The sequence below is a fragment of the Haliaeetus albicilla genome, chromosome W (assembly GCF_947461875.1).
Source record: "Haliaeetus albicilla chromosome W, bHalAlb1.1, whole genome shotgun sequence".
In the NCBI taxonomy this organism is placed as follows: Eukaryota; Metazoa; Chordata; class Aves; order Accipitriformes; family Accipitridae; genus Haliaeetus; species Haliaeetus albicilla.
Window position 1 is genome coordinate 13,990,184 of NC_091515.1, and position 25,401 is coordinate 14,015,584.

General features: G+C 55.1%; 1 protein-coding gene across 1 annotated transcript; it reads left to right on the forward strand.

Annotated features, from left to right (window-relative positions):
• The first annotated feature begins 22,951 nt into the window (after positions 1-22,951).
• Positions 22,952-24,586, forward strand: LOC138683572 (NTPase KAP family P-loop domain-containing protein 1-like). Its single transcript, XM_069775562.1, has one exon. The coding sequence runs from the start codon at positions 22,952-22,954 to the stop codon at positions 24,584-24,586; it is 1,635 nt and encodes a 544-aa protein (XP_069631663.1).
• Positions 24,587-25,401: the final 815 nt, after the last annotated feature.

Consider the following 25,401-nt stretch of genomic DNA (forward strand, 5'->3'; position numbering starts at 1 on the left):
GGTGTCATCGACGGTCCCCACGGTGCCACCAAGGATGCTCACAGCATCATCAGTGGTCCCCAGGGTGCCATTGATGGTCCCCACGGTGCCACCACAGGTGCTCACGGTGCCATCGACAGTGCCCACAGTCACCAGGGTGCCATCAATGATCCCCCAGGTGCCACCAAGGATGCTCATGGTGTCATCAACAGCCCCCACGGTGCCACCAAGGATGCCCACAGTGCCATCAGCGAGGACCACGGTCCCCACTGTGCCATCAGCAGCCACCACAGTGCCACCAAGGATGCTCACGGCACAATCAACAGTCCCCATGGTGCCATTGGCTGTCCCCATGGTGCCAGCACAGGTGCTCACAGTGCCATTGACAGTGCCCACGGTCCCCAGGGTGCCATCGATGGTCCCCACAGTGCCACCGTGGGTGCTCACGGTGCCATCAGCAAGGACCATGGTCCCCAGGCTGTCACCGACTGCAACACTGCCAGCAGGCGCCTGCTGCACTGAGCCCCACAGACAGCCCCATAGACGGACCCACAGACAGCCCCATGGACACAGTCCCTCCCGAGAAGGGCTGCTGGGAGCCCCCAGGGCAGTTTGGGAGTGCGCTGGGGGGGGTGTTATATTTGCCCCCACCCCATGTTTTGGGGAGCCGAACCCCCCCCATTCCAGGGGAATTCAGGGCCTTGGGGCTGCCCCTCCCCCCACAATTTTAGGGGGATATTTTACAAATTGGGGTGCTCGAGGGGGGGGCCCATGGGGTTCTTCCTCCCCCCGTTAATAAAACTGATTCGAGGTTCAGTTGCCCCCCACCTTGTCTGTGCCCCGCCCCCCCGGTCGTGTCCTCCCCCGCCCCCTGCTCATGCCCATGCCCATGCCCATGCCCCAGCCCCAAGCCGTTCCCTCCTGTTCCACGTGTGTGTCCGTCCCCCCTTCCGTGCTCGCCGCGGGCATGAATGGAGCGGGGCGTCGCAGTTATCAATGGGAAGGGGCGGGGCCACGCCACGATCAATGAAAGGGGGCGGGGCCTCCCCGGCGCCGACGTCGAACTCGCCACTCCTTCCCAGCAGGGGGCGCCACAGGCACGGGTCGCACCTCCCCTTCCCGAGGGAATGACTGACAGCCGTATCAACCAATAGCACAGCAGAGGTGGGAGGCGGGCTCCGCCTGACAGCCAATAGCAGCGGGAGGCTGGAGGGCAGCAAAGGGGTGCGCGAAGCGGTTAACGGCCGCCTGCAGGGAGGCGGGACGTAAGGTGACAGGCGGCGGCGGGAGCCAATGAGACGGCGGAGCGAGGCGTGGCCTGCCAATGGGGCTGTAGCAGGGCTGCTGGGGCTGCAGCTGAGGCGACGAAGGAGCGCGGCGGGCGGTGAGTGACCGGGACTGGGTCTGGGTCCCTCGGGCTGTCCTCGGGGCCCGGTCCCTCCCTCGCCCGGTGACCGGCCGGGGGGGCCCTCCGGCCCCCAGCAGTCCCCCCCAGGTCCCTCTGTGCTCCCTCCACCCCTTCAAGGTGCCCCCACAGCCCCCCCCCCCAAAGTCCTGCTCCCCAAATGCCCTGGGGTCCCCTCCGGTTGCCTCCCTTCCTGCCCCCCCATCAGCATCCCCTCAAAATCTGCACTCCCCCGCCCCAGCAATTCCACTCCCCCCATGCATCCACCACCCTAGAATCCAAGCCCCTTGAACCTGGGTCCCCTTTCCCAGGGGTGCCCCCTCCCATCTCCTGGGGGTGCCCCCCTGGCTCCCAAGGGTGCCCTTCACCCTGCAGATCCCCCCCCCCCCCAGCACCATGGGGGAACCGTGGTACCTTCAGGCCGACTGCGCCTTCTGGCACGGTGGGCACACCGTCCAGCTGACCCTCGCCCGTTCGGCGGTGGAGGTGGAGGCTCACCTCACCGCCGACCAGTGGAGGGGGGAGTTCGACGCCGCTTGTGAGTCTCTGGGGGACGACGACACACAGACTGAGAAGACCCTGTCACGACCCAGACTGGACAGACCAGGGAGTCGTGTTTAATTTGAAATTCCCTCGGGCTAAATTAAGGTGAAACAACACCAAACGATCAGTTAAAGATTTTATTCATGACAGAAGCAAACTGAACTGGGGAGGCGTAGTAGTAGGTGGCAGGGTTTCTCACAACAGGAATTGGCATAACTACTTCTGTAAACCATGTAACCCAGGGTAACCATATACATCAATTCAGGGAATAAGGAGATCCCTCCCGTTGAGTCATGAGGTGCAGAGCAGACCCCCTTGCTTTCTAGACTCCTCCTCAGAGAAGGGCCCAGGGGCGGCTGGATCTACTCTTAGTCTCAGACTTGGTCAACAGTTTATATCTTGAAATGGATGAGGTGTAGGGATTGTGGAAAAGGAAAAAGGAAAGAGAGAAGAAGACAGAGAGAGAGAAAGGAAGAGAGAAAGATTTCACCGGTCCTGGGTCCAGCATTGGTCCAGTCAGCCGAGGGATCCAGTCATAGAATCATAGAATCATTTAAGTTGGAAAAGACCTTCAAGATCATCAAGTCCAACCATGCCCACTAAACCAGTCCCGGTGGGCTTGCACAGCTGGGGCTTCAGTTTGTGTCCTTTTATCATCCTTGCCCCTCCTTCGGGCAGGCACCTGAACTCGTCAGATTAATGAACAGTTTGTGAGCCTTTGGGTTTGGGGGTTGTTTGTGGAGTAACTTCTCCTTCCCTGCAGATGTGGCCATTGTTTGATCTTTGTATCAGAACAGGGAGCTGCGCACCCTCCAGCACCTCTTCCCCTTCCTGTTGCTGATGTCTGAGCTGATGGGCTTTTCACCTTGGTTCCTTGCTGTGCAGGGTTTGTCTTTAAGCAGAACTTGCCCCACCACAATGTTTGAGACATTAACTCTTTCAGTCTCTCACAGACACCCCCCCCCAACGCTAACAGACCAAAGCTCTCCCCTTCCTCGCAGTCATCGAGGACCTGACCCACAAAATGGGGAATTTCAAGCAGTTTGGGATTTTCTGCAGCATGCTGGAGTCAGTGCTAATGCAGGTGAGGTTGGCACTGCTCCCCCCACCCCATCACTGCAGCATTTTGGGGGGGGGGGGGTGTCAGCCCCCCCCCCCCAAAAACTTTTCCCCTCCACAGAGCAGCAAGTCCATCAACCTGGAGCTCCTCACCTATGCTGACCTGGAAACCCTATGCAGCCAGAAATTGGGGGCGATTGCCCGCCCGCCCCCCCCTTCCGCCACTTCCCCGCTCAGTGCCGAGCGTTACCTCATCCTCATCTACTCTGTCCAGTTCGACAGGTGACACAGGGAGGGGGGGACACGACACATCAGGCAGGGGGATACAGCAGAGGGGACATCCCTGTCACCCCCACCATGTGTCCATTTCCCCCCCCCAGAATCCACTACCCACTGCCCTATGCGGGAAGGCCGGATCCTGCCGAGCTGCGCAGGAGGCGGCAGGCGGTGACGATATCGACGGTGGCAGCCACGGCGCACAGGTCGCAGTGAGCCAGGTGCAGGCAGTGAGTGGCAGCGGTTGCCTGCGCCCGACCCAGGGCCCCCCCCCCAGGGGCCAGGTGGCGGTGCTGTAGCTTTGCCGTAAGGCGCTGCCCACCGCCCCCTACAACCGCCCCGAACCTTCCCCCAGCCGCTGCTGCAGCAGCGAGGGGCCCCCCCGGCTGCCCCCCCAAATTGCTGCCGTCTCCTCTGCCATTGCTGGGGGGGGGCTTCGGCCTCTGGCCTCCCCGTTCTTCTTCCTCCTCTTCTTCAGTCTCCGAGGCTTCACCTGGCACTTTCAGCCCAGCCCCGGGGACACCCCGGCTGCCCCCCCGAGCAGCTCCGGCTCCGAGTCACTTCCGGAGGCTTTGCCTGGCAACACCCTGGGGAGGGGGGTCGGGGGGGGCAGCATCCCCCCCAGCGGCCCCAACCTGTGTGGGGGGCGCTCTGGCCTTGGCCCCGGGGTCCTGCAGAGTATCTACCCCCTCCCCGACTCTGTGCTCAGACCCCCCCCAGCCCCGCGGGGACCCCCAGCTCCCCCCTCCCCGGCCCCACAGGGACTCCCGCACCCCCAAACCGGCCCCCCAGCCCCACGGCGACCCCAGAGCCCTCCCCCCCGATTCCCACGGGGACCCCTAGCCTCCCCCGCCTAGGCCCCCCCCGATCCCACAGACCCCCCCCAGCCCTCTCCCGGCGACCCCAGAGCCCCCCCCCGAGCAGCACGGGGACCCCAGATCCCCCCTCCCCGGCACAACAGGGCCCCCCAAACCGCCCCCTCCCCCAGCCCCACGGTGACCCCAGAGTTTCCCCCCCCCGATCCCACAGACACCCAGCCCCCGGGGACCCCCCCCCGGGAGATCTCCCACCTCCTTCCCGGCGCCGCCGCAGGTCACATGACGGGCGGCCCGCGCGAGCGCCGCGTCACGTGAGATGCCCGGCCGTTCCCCGGAAGTGCCCTCACACAACATGGCGGCCCGGGCGTTGCCATGGGGGAAGAAGCGCATGCGCGGGGGCGGGGAGAAGGTGGTGCGCACTGCCCCCTAGCGGCAGGAGGGGGGAGCGCTGCGGCGGGTGGCGCTTGGGCGGGGGGGGACACACGGACACGGACACGACACCCCGGGTGTCCCCTGGTCCCTAACCCCCATTCCCCCCCCTCCCAGGGAGGCCCCGATGTCCCCGCCCTGCCCCAGGGACACGGGGAACAGCAGTGACTGGTTTAATGGGGGTCCCACAGGGTGACGGGGCACCTCGTGGGGACAGTGGGGGGGGACACAGGCCTGGGGTGGCCCCTGCTCGGAGAGACCCCGGCTTTGTCCCTAGGCCTGTGCCCAGAGCCGCCATGTCCTTGTCCCTCTCCCCATTATTGTCTCCCTCCTCATTCTTGTCCCCATCCCCATCCCTGTGCCCAGAGCCACCATGTCCTTGTCCCCACCATGTCCTTGTCCCCAGCCCTGTCCTTGTCCCTGTGCCCAGAGCCACCATGTCCTTGTCCCCCTCCCTGTCCTTGTCCCCACCCCATCCTTGTCCCCATCCCTGAGCCAGGTGCCCGATGGCGGGTGTGAGGGACTGTGCTGAATTGCTGACCCACATTGCTGACTCACGGTGCTGCTGACTCACGGTGCTGCTGCCCCAATACCCTGCTGTTGTAGGGGAGTACGCACAAGACGTCCCCAAAGAAACCACCATACCCGCGCCTGCCGAGCTGTGCTTGCCTGATAGGGTAATGAGCTCTGTGGAAATGGGTGGACTTTTCCGAAAAATTGTGGGGACTGGGACAATAAGAGCACTGCGTGCTCCCCTCTCAAGGACGGAAGACCCAAACATGGAAAAACATCGGAAGGACTGTGACACCTGAAGGAGAGACACCTGACTGGCAGCAGAGGAACCCAACCCTCCATCACCGGCATCGGAACCGACTCAGCGGGACGTTGCTGGCTTCGTGGTGGTGGTAACTGGTCTTGCTACCTCTCTTCCGTTCACTTGCTTAGGTCTGCCTCTTTTTCTCCTTCCTCCCTCTGTTCTATCGCAGCTATTGGTTATTGTAGGGAATAAAAGTTGTAAGGTTGTACAGCATCTGACCTCGTTTGTGTCTTAATCTCGCTCTCGGGATCATTTAACAACCCTCCCCGATATTGGATCGGGACAGCGGGTGTCCCCAGGATGGGGGGGTGGCTCAGCATGTGATGCAGGCGAGGGTGACGTCCCCGGCCACCTCCAGCTGGTTGATGGTGGCGGGCGACAGCCAGTAGCTTTAGTCGCAGACGTGGCGCCTGTTCACCCACAGAGCGAAAGCCTGGCTCAGTGGCCAGATCTCCAGCTGGGTGACCCCAGTGTCACCATGGGGGACAGGGACCCTCACCCCCTGGGGACACCCACCCTGGGGACATGTACCCCCCCAGCGACCCCCTGGGGACCCCCACCCGGCAGGAGCTGGGTTGGGACTGGGAGCAGGATCAGGATGGGGACCAAGACCAGGACCATGTCCAGGCCCAGGACTGGGACCAGGACCAAGACTATGTCCAGGAGCAGAACTGGGACCAGGACTGGGACTGAGACCACAACCAGGACCACGTCCAGGCCCAGAACCAGGACTAGGACTGGGATCGGGACTGGGATGACAACCAGGATCAGGACCAGGACTGGGACCACAGCTGGGGCCAGGCCTAGACCCAGGCCTAGATCCAGGCACAGGCGGCAGCTCACCTGGAAGGGCTGCCCGTGCTGGAAGGGCATGGTGCCAGCGGTGTGCCGCTCCTTGGGCCCCCAGCACCCGTGCTGGCAGGTGTTGTGCGCCCATGCGGCCTCGCAGAGGTGGGGGTTGACGTGCAGCACCACATCCCCCGAGGTGCTGCTCCACAGGTTGGCATAGAACCTGCGACCGGGGGCACCCAGCCCTGGACCCCCAAAACATCCAGCACCCAGTCCTGGACCCCCTCAGCACCCAGCCCTGGACCACCCCCCTCCAGCACCCAGCCCTGGACCCCCAAAACATCCAGCACCCAGCCCTGGACCCATCTGGCACCTGGCACCCAGCCCTGGACCCCCCCCAGCACCCAGCCCTGGAACCCTCCAGCACCCAGCCCTGGAACCCCAAAACATCCAGCACCCAGGCCTGGAACTCCCCCCCAGCACCCAGCCGTGGACTTCCAGGCACCCCAAATCTTGCAGCATCCTTATCCCCCTGCAGCACCCTGACCCCTCCCCCCCAGCATCCTGACCTGTTGGTGTTGGGGTGGATGGTGCCCCTGAGGGTCCCTTGCTCAGCACCATGTGGAAGGGGACCCCCTGTGGGGACACCTGTCAGTCCCCGGGGACCCCCCCACCCACTGTCACCTGCTGTCACCCCCTGTCACCCTGCTGTCACCCTGTGCTCACCAGGGTGCTGACAATTGAGTGGTGTGTTGGGCTGTGGGGAGAGGAGAGTGGGTGCGGGGGGGGTGGCCCCTGGGTCACCCCTGGCACCCATGGGTGCCCCCAACTGAGCCCTGCTGGGTGCTGAGCACTGTGGGCTTGGTGGGAGAGTTGCTTGCATGGGCCTGTGCACCCACCCATGGGTGCTCACAGGCACCTGTGCACCCAAACACCCACCTCCCCATAGACCCTCATGTGCCTCCCCCCCCTTGGCACCCCACATGGGCTGACCCCAGGGTGCCCCAGCACCCTGACCCCCTTCCCCCCGCTTCCCTGCACTCACGGGTGAGGGTCGTGGTTTAAGCCCAGCCGGTAACAAAGCACCACGCAGCTGCTCGCTCACTCCTCCCGTCCCCCTGGCCCCGGTGGGATGAGAGGAAAATACAAAGTCAGGCTCGTGGGTCGAGACAAGGACAGGGAGGGATCACTCCCCACTTATGGTCACGGGCAAAAGACAGGCTCAACTTGGGGAAGAAACAAAATCAATTTAATTTGCTATCAATCAAATCAAAACAAGGATACTGGGAAGTAAAACCCAACCTGAGAACAGCTTCCCCCCAGCCCTCCCGCCTTCCTGCCTCAACTCCACTCCTGGTTCTCTCCACCTCCTCCCCCCGGCGGCGCAGGGGAACAGGTGACGGGGGCTGGGGTCGGTTCCTCACACCTTGTCTCTGCCGCTCCTTCCTCCTCAGGGGAAGGACTCCTCACTCGTCCCCTGCTCCGCCGTGGGGTCCCTCCCGCGGGAGACAGCCCTTCACCAACTTCTCCAATGTGGGTCCTTCCCGCGGGCTGCAGTTCCTCACAAACTGCTCCAGCGTGGGTCCCTTCCACAGGGTGCAGCCCTTCAGTCACAGACTGCTCCAGCGCGGGCTTTCCCACGGAGTCACGGCCATTGTGGGCGGCCTCCGCTCCCCCGCTCCCCTCCATGGGCTGGGGGGGGGACAGCCTGCCGCCTCACCACGGGCTGCGGGGGCATCCCCTCCTCCCCCGCTCCTCCTCCTTCCCTGACCTAGGTACCCGCAGAGGGATTCCTCTCACATTCCAATCCCCCGACTCACTGGGCGTTCCCCTTCTGAAATCTGTTCTCCCAGAGGCGCTACCGCCGTCGCTGAGGGGCTCGGCCTGGGCCAGAGGCGGGTCCGGCTCCGAGCCGGGGGAGCTTCGAGCAGCTTCTCACAGGAGCCGGCCCTGCGGCCCCTCCCCCGCAACACAAAAACCCCGCCACACAAACCCAAAACAGGGTGTCACCAGGTGGTGGCAGCACCAGCACCCCAACACCTGCAGCCACATGGCTAGGGGAGCAGAGGGACATGCAGTTGGCGATGGCCACCACTGACCCCCACCCCTGCATGTCCACAACCCCCCACAGGTGTCCCCAACCCCCCTTGGATGTCCCCAAGCTCCCAGAATCCCAAACTCCCCCAGAGGTCCCTGTCCTCATGCATGTCCCCAAGCCCTGCATATCCCCAGGCCCCTCACACATCCCTGTCCCCATGGATATCTCTAACCATCCATGGATGTCCCCAACCTGCTGAGGTCCCTAATGCCACCACATGCCCCCAACCCCTGGATGTCCCCAATCCCTGGATGTCCCCACTTGGGGGGGAGGGGGGGGTCTGGGTGTTATAAACGCTCGTGACAAATTGGAGGAGCCAATTTGTATTGAATAAAAAAAATCGAATTTATTAGCAAGCGATAAGAGAGCAAAACAGCGCTGGGCGGCCGGGGAGGCAATGCTCCGCCACAGGCCCGCAACTTTATGTTACCGTTACATTCCTTATATACATTTCATGTACCCCCTTTCTTGTAAGTCTCCGCCTTGACCTGCTTCTTCTTTCCTCACTTGTGCAGGTCTGTTACTATGTAGATTCGGTAAATTTTCTCAAGGATGAGTATCCTTTGATGTAGAATGTCTTTTGATGTGGAGAAATACAGTCTTTGTTAATTGCAGCTGTTGTCCTTCCTCTCCTTATCTAGTAAGTTATAGCCATTGCTTTTCTCCCCCTTATCTAGTAAGTTATAGCCTGTATTGGTTTTATGTGGCAAGGTTTTGGTAGCAGGGGGGGTTACAGGGGTGGCTCCTGTAAGAAGCTGCTGGAAGCTTCCCCTGTGTTCGAGAGAGAGCGAGCCTATACCAGTTGGCTCTAAGACGGACCTGCCACCGGCCAAGGCCGAGCCAATCAGTGATAGTGGTAACGCCTCTGTGATAACATTTTTAAGAAGGAAAAAAAAAGTTGGGATGCGGAAAACAGCCACCAGAGAGAGGAGTGAGAACATGTAAGAGAAACAAGCCTGCGGACACCAAGGTCAGTGCAGAAGGAGGGGGAGGAGATGCTCCGGGCGCCGGAGCGAAGATTCCCCTGCAGCCCGTGGTGAAGACCCTGGTGAGGCAGGCTGTCCCCCTGCAGTCCAGGGAGGTCCATGGTGGGGCAGATATCCACCTGCAGCCCGTGGAGGACCCCACGCCGGAGCAGGTGGGTTCCTGAAGGAGGCTGTGACCCTGTGGGAACCCTGCGCTGGAGCAGGTTCCTGGCAGGACCTGCGGATCTGTGGAGAGAGGAGCCCACGGAGCAGGTTTTCTGGCAGGACTTGTGACCCCGTGGGGGACCCACGCTGGAGCAGTCTGTGCCTGAAGGACTGCACACCGTGGAAAGGACCCATGCTGGAGCAGTTCGTGAAGAACTGCAGCCCGTGGGAATGGCCCACGTTGGAGAAAGTTCGTGGAGGACTGTCTCCCGTGGGTGGGACCCCACGTTGGAGCAGGGGAAGAGTGTGATGAGCCCTCGCCCTGAGGAGGTGAAGCGGCAGAAAATAACATGTGATGACCGTAAACCCCATCCCTGTCCCCCTTGTGCCGCTGGGGGGGCTTGGTGGAGAAATCCGGGAGTGAAGTTGTGCCCGGGAAGAAGGGAGGGGTGGAGGGAAGGTGTTCTGAGATTTCGTTTTATTTCTCATTTACCTTACTCTGGCTGATTTGTAATAAAAAGTGAGCTAATTTTCCCTAAAAAAAAAAAAAAAAAAAAAAAGTAAAAAAAAAAAACCAAAAAGGACTGTGGTGGGTTGACCCTGGTTGGATGCCAGGTGCCCACCAAAGCCGCTCTATCACTCCCCCTCCTCAGCTGGACGGGGGGGAGAAAATATAACAAAAGGCTCGTGGGTCAAGATAAGGACAGTTTAATAAAGTGATAGCAAAGGTTGCGCGCGCGAAAGCAAAGAAAAAAAACAAATGATGTTATTCTCTACTTCCCATCAGCAGGCGATGTCTAGCCACTTCTCGGGAAGCAGGGCTTCAGTACGCGTAGTGGTTGCTCCGGAAGACAAAATGCCCCCCCTCTTCCGTCTCCCTTTACTTAGCTTTTATATCTGAGCTGACGTCATATGGTATGGAATATCTGTTTGGTTGGTTTAGGTCAGCTGTCCTGGTTATGTCCCCTCCCAAGATCTTGCCCTGCCCCAGCCTGCCATTGGGGGGGGGGCAAAAATGTTGGAGAGACAGCCTTGATGCTGTGCCAGCATTGCTCAGCTGTAGCCAAAACACTGGTGTGCTATCAACACCTTTCTAGCTACTGATGCAGAGCACAGTGCTATGAGGGCTGCCATGGGGAGTATTAACTCCATCTCAGCCAGACCCAATACATAGCCATTGCTTTCCTCCCCCCTTATCTAGTAAGTTATAGCCATTGCTTTCCTCCTGTGACCCGTGACCTTCACGCATCACTTAAGCAAGTTTTTGTTATTTACACAAGGCATATGTTAACTCTCAATATGTCTCTTCACCCTTCTCGATTTCATGAACAAAGTTAACCCGTTCATTACAATCCCCCCTTTTCTATTTTATCCTGATTTTGTTCATTAAATCGATCCAATGCTTCCTTTGCCCGCCCGAGGATAGGAGTAATTCCTCCATCTCCGATCTGTTCATATTGCTTTTGTAGCAGCATTAAATGTGCAGCTTCTAAGCGCCCTTTAACAACAGCGATTAACTTATTAAAAATGCATGGCCCAAAAGTCAAAAATAAGATTAACAAAATAAGAGGTCCTGCAATAGTTGACAATAGGGTGGTTAACCAGGGTGAATAATTAAACATGGACTCATACCAGTTCTGTTGTACTTCCCAGTCTTTTTTTCCGTTTTTCTAACCCCTCCCGTAGCTTGGCCATTGTATCTCTAACTACTCCAGTATGGTCAACATATACACAACACTCCTCCCATAGGGCTGCACATAACCCCCCCTGTTGCATGAACATTAAGTCCAAGCCCCGTCTGTTTTGCAATACTACTTCTGATAAAGACCTAACAGACTGTTCTAGGGCTGTCATAGCCTCTTCTATCCTAGCCAAATCCTCGTCGACCGCTACCCTTAGGGACTGAAATTTTTGATTTTGTTGTACGAGGGAGGTTATTCCTGTACCAGCTCCAGCAGCTCCGATTGCCATGAGAGTTGCCACCGTGAGGGCTGTAAAGGGCTCACATTTCTGTATGTGATGGGCTTGAGTAGTTTGATAGTCATAAACGAAACTTTCGGGATGGTAAATAAGCCTAGGTATCACAGCTACTTGTATACAATATTCAGCTGTCCAATTAAAGACCTTTAGGGATATACAAGGTGTAACCCCAGTTTGGGAGCAAATCCACTTAGTATTATCTGCAGGAATTAACCACTCAGCTGTTATTTCTCCTGATTTGCGAGTTGTGTTACACAGGTGTCGTTTGTCCTTTGGGACATTTCCGATACACTTTCCTTTTCCCGATACTTGGGACATTATTATCCCTTGTTTACGTCCAGATTCTTTATTCCACATGCACTGAGCTGGATTTATTCCGTTGGACTTTTTAAATCTACTGTCCACCCCAATAGCTTCATAAAAGGGCGGTCGAATGTCGTAACACAACCAACAATGCTCAGTTATATTAGGGTGGGTGGCATTCAGTACCTGATAACTGGCTTGGAGCATATCCCACAATGGGTTGATTCTTGTTGATACGCCTGAGATATTGTTTTCAGCGATATCTATGTTAGGGAGGATAGCAGCAGTCTGTACAATACTGTTACTATCATCTTCCTCTGCTACGACCGAATTTGGTCCTATACCAGAGGGTTCATTTGGCACCAGCTCTTTCCTTATCGTAATTATTCTCCCTGAATCTGCACTTGGTTCCCAAAGTCTGACTCCCCATGTTTTCCCTGTTAACCAAGTAGGATCTTTCGGGTTGGTTACATTAATATAAATATATGGGCAATTTCCACTCTGTGGTCCTGTTTGGCTTCCATCCCAACCATGTGAAGCAGGTGTACATCCGTGAGGCCCCCATCCTACGGATAGGAATTTATCTGGACCTCCCCCAGGAATCCAATCAGAAGCTATAGTTTCGCAGCCCCAATAAGCACAATAGTAAGAGTCAGGATGGTTGCAATACCCCTTTCCAGGGTTAGAACTGGGACAAAAGTAAAAGCCTAAGTTATGTAGACATGGGTTCCTGGGTACGATTTGACATAAGGATTGATTAAAGCTTGGGGCCCCAGCAGCAATTACTTGCTGTAGTATCTTTTGATCCTCCCACCTATAGAGCGTCCATTTGTAAGGTTGGTGGGGGTTCCCTTTGCTTTGGGTTGTCCCTATTAGCATTAGGAACAGTCCTATCATCCAAGTGCTTAATCTCGAGTTTGAGAAAAGTGGTGTCTCTTTACCCTTGCGACAGGTATTCCGAGGGTGCTGATAATCATTTTGATTTTTGTCTTCATCCCTGGTGAGAGATGGGAGACTTTGGGGAAGCTCTGAGGACGTTTTGTTTGGGAGCAATAAGTCAAGAGGCTCCATGAGCCTTCTCTGGAGGTAGTTCATCAACCTTAATCCCCACAGCAGTACGTCTCTGCCCTCTTCTCTGCCTACTCTGTTGCTTAGAGCAGCGAGGTGTACCATCTTCTCGGCAGCAGTCGTATTCTTCAGGGGAACCTCCTTTATATTTACTTTGCTTTGACTTATATGCATCCCAGTTTGTATCCTTCACTTCCCAAGCTCCTCACCCCACTCTGACCACTGTTCGTCTGCGGGATACTTGTATTATTTCAGCCTTCGTTGGGCATAACTCATTTGCATAAAGGCAACACCTCTCAGGGTTTATGCCTTTAGCAAAAAATACCCCACCATTCTTTGGGGTCTTTTATAATTTTCCCAGTTGATACTCCCACACGTAATGTTTGCTAAATTAATTTCTGTTCGTAATTATAACATTCGTGGCAAATGTCACTAGGGGAATACCCATAGGAGCAATGTGTCCACCACTTTTCTCTACAAAGTTTACACCTGTAACATACAAAGATAACATATACAGTGAGGATTTTTTTTTACAAAAGACGGTCTCACTCCTCCACTTTTCTTCGGAACTTGATTTTCAAGCTGTTAGGGTCTCTGGTTGCCTCCCAATGAGAATTCCGAATTGGTCCTTTGATCCTGTTTGCATGAGTCCATCCTCGTTCTGCAGTCCGGACAGCAGTTTCTGTGGTAAGTAAAACAAGAAAGGGCCCCTCCCACCTAGGAGTGAGAGAGGATTCTTTCCAGGCTCTGATTAATACCATATCACCTGGCTTCACTGAATGTATGGATATATCTAGGGGTGGCCTCTGTACCACTATTCCCTTCTTTCGCAATCTCTCTCTCCTTTTCATTATCTGAACAATATAAGGGTTAATATTATCTTCATCTAAAGTAGGATAATTGGCTGGGCATTCCATATCATAGGGCATGCCATATAACATTTCAAATGGGGAAATTCCAGTATCCGCTCGGGGCTGAATCCGAATATTTAATAAAGCAATTGGCAAACATTTTACCCAGGACATTTTGGTTTCTATCATTAACTTAGTTAGTTGCTTCTTTATTTCTCCATTCATTCGTTCTACTTTCCCGGAGCTTTGGGGATGCCACGGGGTATGGAACTCCCACTTAGTTCCAAAGGGGGCTAGAGCTTCTTTTACTACTTTGGAAACGAAATGTGGGCCTCTATCTGAATCAATAGTTTCAATATTTCCATATCGCGGTATGATATGCTCTAAAAGTGTTTTTACCACTGTATTGGCAGTTGCCCTAGCAGTAGGGAACGCCTCGACATAATGAGTGAGGTGGTCTACCAATACAAGTAAGTGTTTATATCGCCCTACTTTAGGGAGATCAGTAAAATCAATCTGTATTCTGGCAAATGGTCGGTGTGCCAATTCCCGTCCCCCTTTACTTTTTCTCTAAGATGCTGTTTATTGATCTTCTGGCACATTAGGCACCCTTGTACAATTCCCTTGGCTACATTATAAACCCTAATACACATGTATTTTATTGCGAATTGATCAACTAACGCTTGGACACCCCAATGAGTCTTTGAGTGCATACCTTTCATTATTTTCCATGTTAGTGCTTTTGGTAACACCTGTCTCCCATCGGGTAGTTCCCAATTACCCTCCTTTTCCACTACTCCCATTTCCTTCAATTTATCCATTTCTGGTTTACTAAACTGTGGGCTTAGGATTCTTGCCGGCGTTTCACCTGCCGGCGGGGCGGTGGTCACAGCAAGTAGTGCTGCCGCCTTGGCCTCTTGATCAGCAAGATTATTCCCTCGAATTTCAGGGGTTGTTCCTCTTTGGTGTCCCTTAACATGTACCACAGCTATTCGCTTGGGCCCTCTTATTGCTTGTAGAATTTTGACAATCAGTTCTTCATGAACCAAACCCTTTCCTTGAGAATTAATAAGTCCTCGTTCCTCCCAAATTTTCCCAAAAGTATGTACCACTCCATACGCATATTTTGAATCCGTGTACACGGTTCCTTCTTTGTCCTTTAAAAGTTCCAATGCCCTAAGTACTGCGTATAACTCACATGCCTGTGCCGACCAACTAGGACTGAGGGGTCCGGATTCCTTTACTTCTAGGCTCCCCCCATCCACAATTGCATATCCTGACTTCCTTTTCCCTGCTATTACTCGAGATGACCCATCAGTGAATAACTTTTCTCCCTCTCCCAATTCTACCTCTTCCAGATCTAGCCTAATTTTTGTTTGTTCTTCAATGGTCTGAAGGCAATTATGTGTTAACTCTTCTTCAGGACCCCCATACAAAAATTGCGCCGGATTTTGCAAATTCGTTGTTCCGATCTCCAATTTAGGGGAATGGATTAGGATCCCTTCATATTTTAAAAGCCTAGCATCGGTGATCCATTTTTCAGCTTTTTGTTGGAGAACCCCTCGAATATTATGAGGGGAGAACACCCTTAATTCACTTCCAAACGTTACCTTATTCGCCTCTTCCACTATCAGGGCTACAGCAACAACTGCCTGTAAACAGGTGGGCCACCCTCTACTGACGGGGTCTAATAATTTGGAAATGTACCCTACGGGTTTCCTTTTTCCTGCCTACTCCTGGGTCAAAACTCCGTATGCTGTCCCCTCCTCAGTGGCCACAAATAAATAAAAGGGTCTCTTCACATCAGGCAGACTCAAGACAGGGGCGTTAACTAGATCGGCCTTGAGACCCTCTAATCTTTCTTCATCCTCTTGGGTCCACTTAAGCAATCCATCCATAGTTAAGTTTTGATACAAAAATCGCACTTTCGCACTAAAGTTCTCGATCCACTGCCTGCAATACCCAAATAGCCCCAACAATTGTCTAATCTGTCGTTTACTCTTCGGGGCTTTCAGTGATAAAATCCCATTTACTCGTTCAGGGTCTAACTTCTTAGTCCCCTTGCTTATCCAGTGTCCTAAATATTTTACCTCCTCTTCCACAAACTGTAGTTTTGACCATGATATCTTGAGGCCTTGAAGGCTCAAAAAATTTAACAACCGTATGCTTTCTCTTCTGACTGTCTCTTGATTCTCTCCTGCCAACAATAAGTCATCCACATACTGTATTAGCACGACCCCATCTTGCAACCGGTATTCCCGTAGAATCCGTTCTAGGGCTTGTCCAAATAAGTTTGGGGATTCCGTGAACCCTTGGGGAAGTACAGTCCACCTTAACTGCTGTTTCCTATGAGTGTCTGGGTCTTCCCACTCAAAGGCAAAATAATCTCTACATTCCTTCTTAAGAGGGCATGACCAGAATGCATCTTTAAGATCTATTACACTATACCATTGGTTTTCGGGCCCCAATTGACTCAACAGGGTGTGTGGGTTTGCCACTACCGGGAACCAGCTGACAGTCCGTTTATTGATTTCTCTTAGGTCATGCACCAGCCGATAACTACCATCAGATTTTTTACTGGTAAAATCGGGGTATTAAAAGGGGACATGCAGGGTTCGAGTACCCCCTTTCCCAACAGTCTTTCAATCTCAGGTTTTAGTCCCCTTCTCCCTTCATTAGATAAGGGATATTGTTTAACTCTCACTGGAATCTCTGGGTTCTTAATAACCACTTCAAACGGTTCAATATCCAGTTTTCCAACTGTTTCGGGGGTATACCACACTTCGGGGTTAATTTGTTTCTCGTCCACCTCTGTAAGGGGACAAAGCCTGATTTTCAACTCTTCTTTTTCCACATCCACCCGAATCCCCATTTCTACGATTAAATCCCTACCTAATAAGTTATATTCCACTTCAGGTACCAACAACAGCGTTCCGATTCCGTATCTGCAACTTGATTCCACTGCCACATCTTTTATAACGGGGACCCTAAAAGGTTCCCCTTTTGCTCCAATTACATTAACTTTATCCTCAGATATTTTACATCCCGGAGGTAATGATTGTACCGTAGACCTTTCGGCCCCGGTATCTACAAGAAAGGTCACCTCCTGACACTGAGGACCCACTTTTAAAGTTATCAAGGGCTCTTTCTTACCGGGGGTCCTCAGGACATAGAGCCCCTGACTCTGCTAATCCTCCCGAAACACTTTTCCATCCTGAATCCTTTTTCTACATTCTCTCTTCATGTGTCCTTTTTCCCGCAATAAAAACATTCCACGGCTTTATCTCCTCTCCCCCCGATTCTTTCCTTATCCCCCCCACCAGGCCGACCGGGTCTCATTATCACACCTTTCTGTCCCTCTCTTACCGCTGCAACCAGCAGCCTAGTCTGTCGCTTTTCCGTTTCCTCTTCTCGCCTCACATACACTTTCTGAGCTTCTCTAAGTAATTCAGCCAACCCCCGCTCCTGCCAGTCCTCAATTTTCTCCAACTTCTTCCTAATATCTCCCCACGACTTGGCTACGAACTGAGTTTTCAGCAACGCTTGTCCTACAGGAGTGGCAGGGTCCACCCCAGAATATAGCTGGAAACTTTTCCTTAGCCTCTCAAGCCATTCCGTTGGGGTCTCATCTTTCTTTTGCTGTTCACGAAAGACTTTATTAATATTCTGTCCTCGGGGAACAGATTCCCGTATCCCCTGAATTATAATTATTCTCAAGTCTGACATATTATTCCTATGAGCCGGATCTTGATTATTCCAGTCTGGCCGATTTAAGGGCCATTTTTGATCCGCCGCCGGACCAGCCTGATGCTGCTGGTCCCACACTCTCATCCCAGCCCCTCTAATCATGTCTCTTTCCTCTACAGTAAATAATATACCCAGGATAGACTGTAATTCATCCCACGTGTACAAATTCGGTCCCAAGAATTGATCCAACCTTTCGGCTACCCCCAGGGGATCATCTAACAGATTCCCCATTTCCTTCTTAAATTCCCTTACATCCCCTGTATTAAGGGGGACTGCCACATACCCCGTTCCCGGTCCTTCCTGTCCATCCCCACCAGGCACCAACATTTCCCGAAGAGGAAACAATCTTTCCTTTCCTCGCATTATTCTATTACGTGCAGACCTTCTGGGAGGGGGTGCCGGGATTGGGGAATCAGGTTCCGAATCTGACCCCCCCCCCCGGGCCTGGGCTATTTCCTGGCCTTGGGGTGGGTCCTGAGGCGGAAGGGCCTGAGGGGCATAGGGAGGGGGCCAAAGGGGGTCCTCATCATTTTTTTGAGGTTTATCTGATCTGTTTTCCCTTAAGGCAAAGAGGAATGACGGCTCCCAAGATTGGGGAATCCATAAGGCAGCATATTCACTCTCCTCTGGGCTGGCTGGTGGTCGTTTATTGTTTACCCATATATTTAATTGTTGACACACCCAATCCTCAGAGGACCCAAACACGGGCCAAAGTACATGAGGATTGCTGAGAGGTCTCCCACCCCAAATCTCAATACAATAATTGATCATTTTTTTCCTTAGACTTATCCTTTCTCTTTGGTGAACTGTCCCAATATCTTATCATCAGGCCTAAGGGACTATCAGGGGGTATGTCTGGTAACTTATTTCCCTTCCCCATCCCCATGGGTCCAGAGGGCTTGCTTTTCCTCTGTCCCATCTTCCGAGGTGCCCTTATCCACACACACACTCACTTCCCCTCGGTCGTGACTCGCTCCCTCGCGGGCTATGAGAACTGCACTACTGGAGGGTCCGCGCTCGCGTGATCTCAGAGAGACCTCTCACACAGTCGCACCTCGGGATAACCACCCCAACCAAACGGCTCACACTTTATATACTCACCCGCTCCTGGGTCTTCGCTTGGTCTTCGTGCACAAAATTTAAGGGGTCCTGCAGGTTCTTTTGCTCAGTTATCGTAATTTAAAGGGGTTCGCGGGTCCAGGGTGTGGTGACGACACCTCCTCAAGACGGGGCTATCCAAGGATAGGGCGCCTCCCCGCTTGCGAGGGTCCGCACCAGAGAACCTGGATCCGAGTCACGGCACCAAATTTGTTATAAACGCTCGTGACAAATTGGAGGAGCCAATTTGTATTGAATAAAAAAAATCGAATTTATTAGCAAGCGATAAGAGAGCAAAACAGCGCTGGGCGGCCGGGGAGGCAATGCTCCGCCACAGGCCCGCAACTTTATGTTACCATTACATTCCTTGTATACATTTCATGTACCCCCTTTCTTGTAAGTCTCCGCCTTGTCCTGCTTCTTCTTTCCTCACTTGTGCAGGTCTGTTACTATGTAGATTCGGTAAATTTTCTCAAGGATGAGTATCCTTTGATGTAGAATGTCTTTTGATGTGGAGAAATACAGTCTTTGTTAATTGCAGCTGTTGTCCTTCCTCTCCTTATCTAGTAAGTTATAGCCATTGCTTTCCTCCCCCCTTATCTAGTAAGTTATAGCCATTGCTTTCCTCCTGTGACCCGTGACCTTCACGCATCACTTAAGCAAGTTTTTGTTATTTACACAAGGCATATGTTAACTCTCAATATGTCTCTTCACCCTTCTCGATTTCATGAACAAAGTTAACCCGTTCATTACATGGGGGCACTCACATGGCTGCTGAACCTGACACACGTAAGGGTGACATCACTGGTGACCTCAAGGGCCTGAACACTGGCAATGGGCACTCCTGCTGCCTTTGGGGACAGAGGGACAGAGGGGACAGACAGCACAAAATAACATTGGGCACAGAGAGACAGACAGGACAAGGTGTTGCTTTTACCGTGTTTAATTAATTGTGTTCATAGATCTTTGCAAAGGGCAATACAGCAGGTGTTAATTGTCAAAAAACAAAAAAGGGGGAATTGTGGGGACATATTTAGCTAACGGTCACAAGAGCATTCCAGACGCCTTTAGAAGACCTTGAACAGAATAAACAAGAAGACAAAAAAAGAAAGATGCCAATTAGAAGAACACAGGTGCACATTCCACGATAAAGAGAACTTGGCACAAAGAACCTCAATTCGACAGTTTATCTTGACCAATTAGACTGAGACAAGTTTCGCATGTTTTAGTTGGTATAACCAATTATGTCCTATGTTTATGTGCGTGTACAGAGTTGGTATAACCAATTATGCCTTATGTTTATGCGCGTGTAGAGTTGATATAACCAATCATATTTTATGCTTGTGCGCGTCTACAATGACTTTGCAGAATATATGATTATAAATATGTGTGTGTTTTAGCAATAAACATTGTCTGCTTTCAAGATTACAGGCGTCCGTTTATTTCTACCTCCTGCAACAAGGAGGACAGTGGGACAGAGCAGACACATGGACAGAGAACACACAAGGGACACAGCAACACTGGGGACAGAGGAGACACCAGGGACATTGTATTGATTTTGTGTGGCAAGGTTTTGGTAGTGGGGGGGGGTTACAGGGGTGGCTCCTGTAAGAAGCTGCTGGAAGCTTCCCCTGTGTTCGAGAGAGCCCATACCAGCCGGCTCTAAGACTGACCCGCTGCCGGCCAAGGCCGAGCCAATCAGCGATAGTGGTAACGCCTCTGTGATAACATTTTTAAGAAGGAAAAAAAGTTGGGACAGTGAGAAACAGCTGCCGGAGAGAGGAGTGAGAACATGTAAGAGAAACAAGCCTGCGGACACCAAGGTCAGTGAAGAAGGAGGGGGAGGAGATGCTCCAGGCGCCAGAGCGAAGATTCCCCTGCAGCCCGTGGTGAAGACCCTGGTGAGGCAGGCTGTCCCCCTGCAGCCCATGGAGGACCCCATGCCGGAGCAGGTGGGTGCCCAAAGGAGGCTGTGACCCCCGTGGGAACCCTGCGCTGGAGCAGGTTCCTGGCAGGACCTGCGGATCTGTGGAGAGAGGAGCCCACGGAGCAGGTTTTTCTGGCAGGACTTGTGACCCCATGGGGGACCCACGCTGGAGCAGTGTGCTCCTGAAGGACTGCACACCGTGGAAAGGACCCATGCTGGAGCAGTTCGTGAAGAACTGCAGCCCGTGGGAAGGACCCACATTGGAGAAGTTCGTGGAGGACTGTCTCCCGTGGGTGGGACCCCACGCTGGAGCAGGGGAAGAGTGTGATGAGCCCTCCCCCTGAGGAGGATGAAGCGGCAGAAAATAACGTGTGATGACCGTAAACCCCATCCCCGTCCCCCTGTGCCACTGGGGGGGTTTGGTAGAGAAATCCGGGAGTGAAGTTGTGCCTGGGAAGAAGGGAGGGGTGGAGGGAAGGTGTTCTGAGATTTGGTTTTATTTCTCATTACCTTACTCTGGTTGATTTGTAATAAATTGAGTTAATTTTCCCCAAACTGAGTCTGTTTTGCCTGTGACGGTAATTGGTGAATGATCTCTCCTGTCCTTATCTCAACCCGCAAGCTTTTTGTTATATTTTTCTCTCCCCTGTCCAGCTGAGGATGGGGGAGTGATAGAACGGCTTTGGTGGGCACCTGGCGTCCAGCCAGGGTTAACCCATCACAGACATGAGGAACAATGGGAATGGCATGGCAGACACAACCAGGAACAGAGCTAGCCCTGCTACAGTACCCTGAGCATCCATAGCTGAGGGTCTGGGGTCTGAGCACCCATAGCTGGGGGGGTCTGAGCACCCAACCCCAATAAACCCCCCCATGTGTGGGCCCCCCCCCCCAGCTTGGGGACAGCCCCCCACACCCCTTCCCCCCCTGCCCCAGTTTGGGGACACCCCCAGCCCCCCCCCTCTAGTTTAGGGAGCACCCTCCCAGTTTGGGGACACACCCCCCTTCCATGCTCCCCCCCCTCCCCTAATCTCTGCCCTTCCCCATGGCACCCAGCCAGCTTTGGGGTGGCAGCTGCTGGGGTGAGGCATTGGGTGATACTGGGGGGGTACTGGGCGATATTGGGGGGGTCCTGGGAGATACTGGGGGGGGTACCCACATCTTTTCCTGGGGCTGGACCTGCCCTGGATTATCAGCATTCTCCCCCCGCTCAGCCCCCCGAAAATGTATCCCAGGAAGGGGACGCTCTGGATGGGGACAGGGATGGGGGGGGACACAGTGGCCCCTGGGGGACACACACGACACTGGGCCCAGACATCACTGCTGCCCCCCCCCCTTGGCCCTCCAGCCCCATACAGCACCCCGTTCTATGTAGCCCCCCCCCTTAGTCCCATATAGACCCTTCAGGCTCATACGGTCACCCCCACCCCCATAGAATACCCCTGGCCCCATAGGATCCCCCCAGCCCTATAGGATCCCCCTTGGTCCCATAGGATCCCCTGGCCCCATAGGGTGTCCCTGGCCCCATATACCACCCCCCACCCCCCCCGCCCCACCTCGGCCCTATAGACCCCATAGGGCCCCACTCACTGGGTTGATGATGGGAGGCTGGGGGTCCATGGTGGCTGCTGGTCTGGGGGTCCCTGGGTGGGGGGTCACTGGGTGGGGGGGGGTCACTGGGGATCCTGTGGGCACACGCAGTCTGTCCCTGGTGACCTCTGTCCTCCCCTACTCTCACTTTCATTTCTCCATGGTGGCACCTGCACAGAGGGTGGCACCGTCACCCTTGTCCCCATGGGGACCCACCAGCCACCCTTGTCCCTGTGTCCCCATGGGGACCTGCCAGGCCCCCCCCATCCCCATGTTCCCTACATCCCCCATGTCCCCAGTATCCCCTGTGGGGCTGGGGGGGGCAGTCTGGGGGGTGCTGGGACAGAGGGACCCAAGGGGACACCAGCCACCCCCTCCTGGTGACACATGTGGCTGCTCGGCCCTTTTCAGGGTGCCAAGGCCACCGCAAGAAAATGCCAGCATTGTCACCAGCCCCTGCACAGGATCTGGCCCAGCCCATTATGGCCCTGTGTCCCCCATGTCCCCACATCCCCCATGTCCTCTCCTTGTCCCCATGCCCCTGCATCCCTGTCCCTGTGTCCCTGCATCTCCCGTGTCTCTGCATCCCTGTCCCCCCCCCCAATCTTCCATGCCCCTGGTATCCCCCATGTCCCCTGGATGGATCCAGCCACCCCTGTAACCCCCCCCGCTACCAAAACCTTGCCACATAAAACCAATACAGCACCCATCCCACGTCTCCCCACATTTGGGGTCCCCATTGCACCAGCACCCATCCCACCCCATCCCATCCCATCCCATCCCATCCCATCCCATCCCATCCCAGGAGTTCCTTACCCATCCCATCCATTTCTCCCCTGGATTTGAAGTCCCTCTTGCACGAGCACCCATCCCATGTCTCCTTACTTTTGGGGTCCCCATTGCACCAGCACCCATCCCATGCCACCCCACCCCATTTCTCCCCCACCATTGGGTTCCCCCGTTGCCCCCCCCTCCCCAAAAGCTGGGGGCACCTTCACCCCCTGGTCCCTCATCCCCGTCCCCGTCCCCCCCTCCTCAGGCTTCATGCGGGAGGAGATGGCGCAGCAGGAAGAGGCCGAGCTGTGCCGGAGCCACCAGAAGCCGCGTAGCCCTGAGGGTTGGGGGTTGCTCCTGGTCCTCTGGTATTTGGCCTTCTACAAGCCCGTCATCACCGAGGGCCACCTGAGGAGGAAGAACATCAAGTTCATCTTCATCCACTTCAGCGCCTGGCAGTACGCCGGCTGCGACAAACTCTGGGCCAGTTTGGTCACCACCCTCTGTGACAGCATCCGCCACCATTTTGGAGCTCTGCCCCTCAGTGTCTACCACGTCATGGGCACCCGACCCCGCTTCGCCTCCGGCTTCAGCCAAAAGGAGTGGGTCCTCAAGAAGGGCACCTGCCTCAAGCTTTGGGGGATGCTCTTTGTCCTGGCCACTGGCCTCAGCATCCTCCTGGTAGCCCTCTTGGTGCCCGGCATCAAGGACCACCACGCCTTGAAGGTGGTGGGCAGCGCCATCACCTCACTCTCCGGTTCCAGTTTGGTTTTGGGAGCTTTATCCATCCTGAAGAACCTGTTGGTTAGCGAGAAGCAGAAGATCGAGTGGTTGACCAACAGCGAGAGGTTCACCAGTCATCTGGGCTTCATGAGCAAGGTGCGCAATGAGGTGAAGGTGCTGGTCGACTTCTTGGCCTTCATGGAGATCTTTGAATGCCAACGGCTCCGCGTGGTGCTGGAGATCACCAGCCTGGACATCTGCTACCCGGAGAAGGTGGCCGGCGTCCTCAATGCCATGAACACCTTGCTCTCCGACGCCAACACCCCCTTCATCTTCATCTTGGCCGTGGACCCCAGCATCATCGTCCCCTGCCTGGAGCAGACTGGCTGCATGAAGGGTCTTGCTGACAATGGTTACCTCTACCTCAACCGGATGGTGACGTTGCCCTTCTCCATCCCCGAGATGGGTGCCCGCTCCCGCCTGCAATGCCTGGAAGCCACCGTCCAAACGCGAGAGGACCTCATGTACCGCATCATCACCAGCAATGTGGAACGCCGCCGAGCCAAGTGCCAGGGCATCCCGGTGGTTTCCAGCCAGTGGGAAGTGGACACTGAAGCCGTCCGCTGCATCCACGAAGCTTTCCGCTGCCTCCACAACGGTGCCAATGCTCTCGCCCATTACCTCCCCACCAATGGCACCCACGTCCACCGCATTGTCAACACCATCCCCATCACCCTACGGCTCCTCCTGCACCGCACCAGCACCCCCAACACCCCCTTGCCCCGCGCCGCCGCCGCTTGGGTAGTGTTGGCTGACCAGTGGCCGTGCCGACTGAGCTGGGTGCTGCAGTGCCTGGAAGATGCTTGGCAGAGCCGGCCAGCACTGGATTTTGGCACACAATCTTTGTGGAGCATCTTCCAGGAGAACGTGGGGGAACTGAGCGCCCTGTGGCAGCCGTTGCACAATGTCCTCAGCCTGGACGAGGACCCCGAGCTTTTCCAGACCTTCCTCGCCTGCGACTTCTCCTTCACCACCCGCGATGCCCATGCCTTCCTCGGCGTCACTGTCAACCTGGACCACTCCATCCGGCACAAGATGGGGCTCCTACATGGCCTTGACCGCTTGCAGAAAGCTGCCACTGCCCCGGTGTCTTGCAGTGTCCAGTGTCCCCACCCCAAGTGATGGGTGACGCTGGCATCAGGTCTCCAGGTGATACCTCTGGCCATGGGGTCCCCAAAATAGGCTCGGACATCGGTGACACCAGGGTGTCCCCGTGGTTGGTGGCCTGAGGATGCCCGTGACCCGTTGGCCTCCCCTGGCTTATTTTGGAACCTGTTTGGGGACAGGGATGGGGACAATTCCTGTGTCCCCCCGTCCCCAAGAAAAGACACTGCAGGGGGTGAAAATGCCACCAGAGGATGGAACTGGGGGGACTGGGAGAGACTGGAGGGGACTAGGGGAGACCTGAGATGACCCAGGGGGTTCTGGGGGGGGGGGGGGGCACTGCCATCCCAGGGACCCCCAGCATCTGGATGACCTCCACCCCCCCAGGACCCAACCCCCTCATGCCTGGGACCCCAGCACCCACTACCACCCCCCCCAACACCCTTTGGGAACCATCCCCAGGTGAGTGGGTCCCTGGGGGGGGATATGGGGGGGACCCCCAACAAGCAGCTGCTGGCATACCAGGGTGGGCCCAAAGCAGGGACATCCCCAAGCCACACCCCTGAGAACTCCTGGTGAAGCCCCCCAGGACCACTGGGCTCATCCCATAATAAACCAGTTAAACCTCCCGCTCCATGTCTTGGCTTAAATACACTTTTTTGGTGTCCTGCGTCCTCCTCGGGGGGGTGGGGGGCCTTGGGGGGCCAAGGGGATGGAAAAAGCAATAAGGGGGTGCCAACGTTGGGGAAAATCAGCCCAAATCACTGCTGGGAGGGATGCCGATGGCACGGGGGACGACGACACGGACAACCAGCACATCGTCAGCATTAATT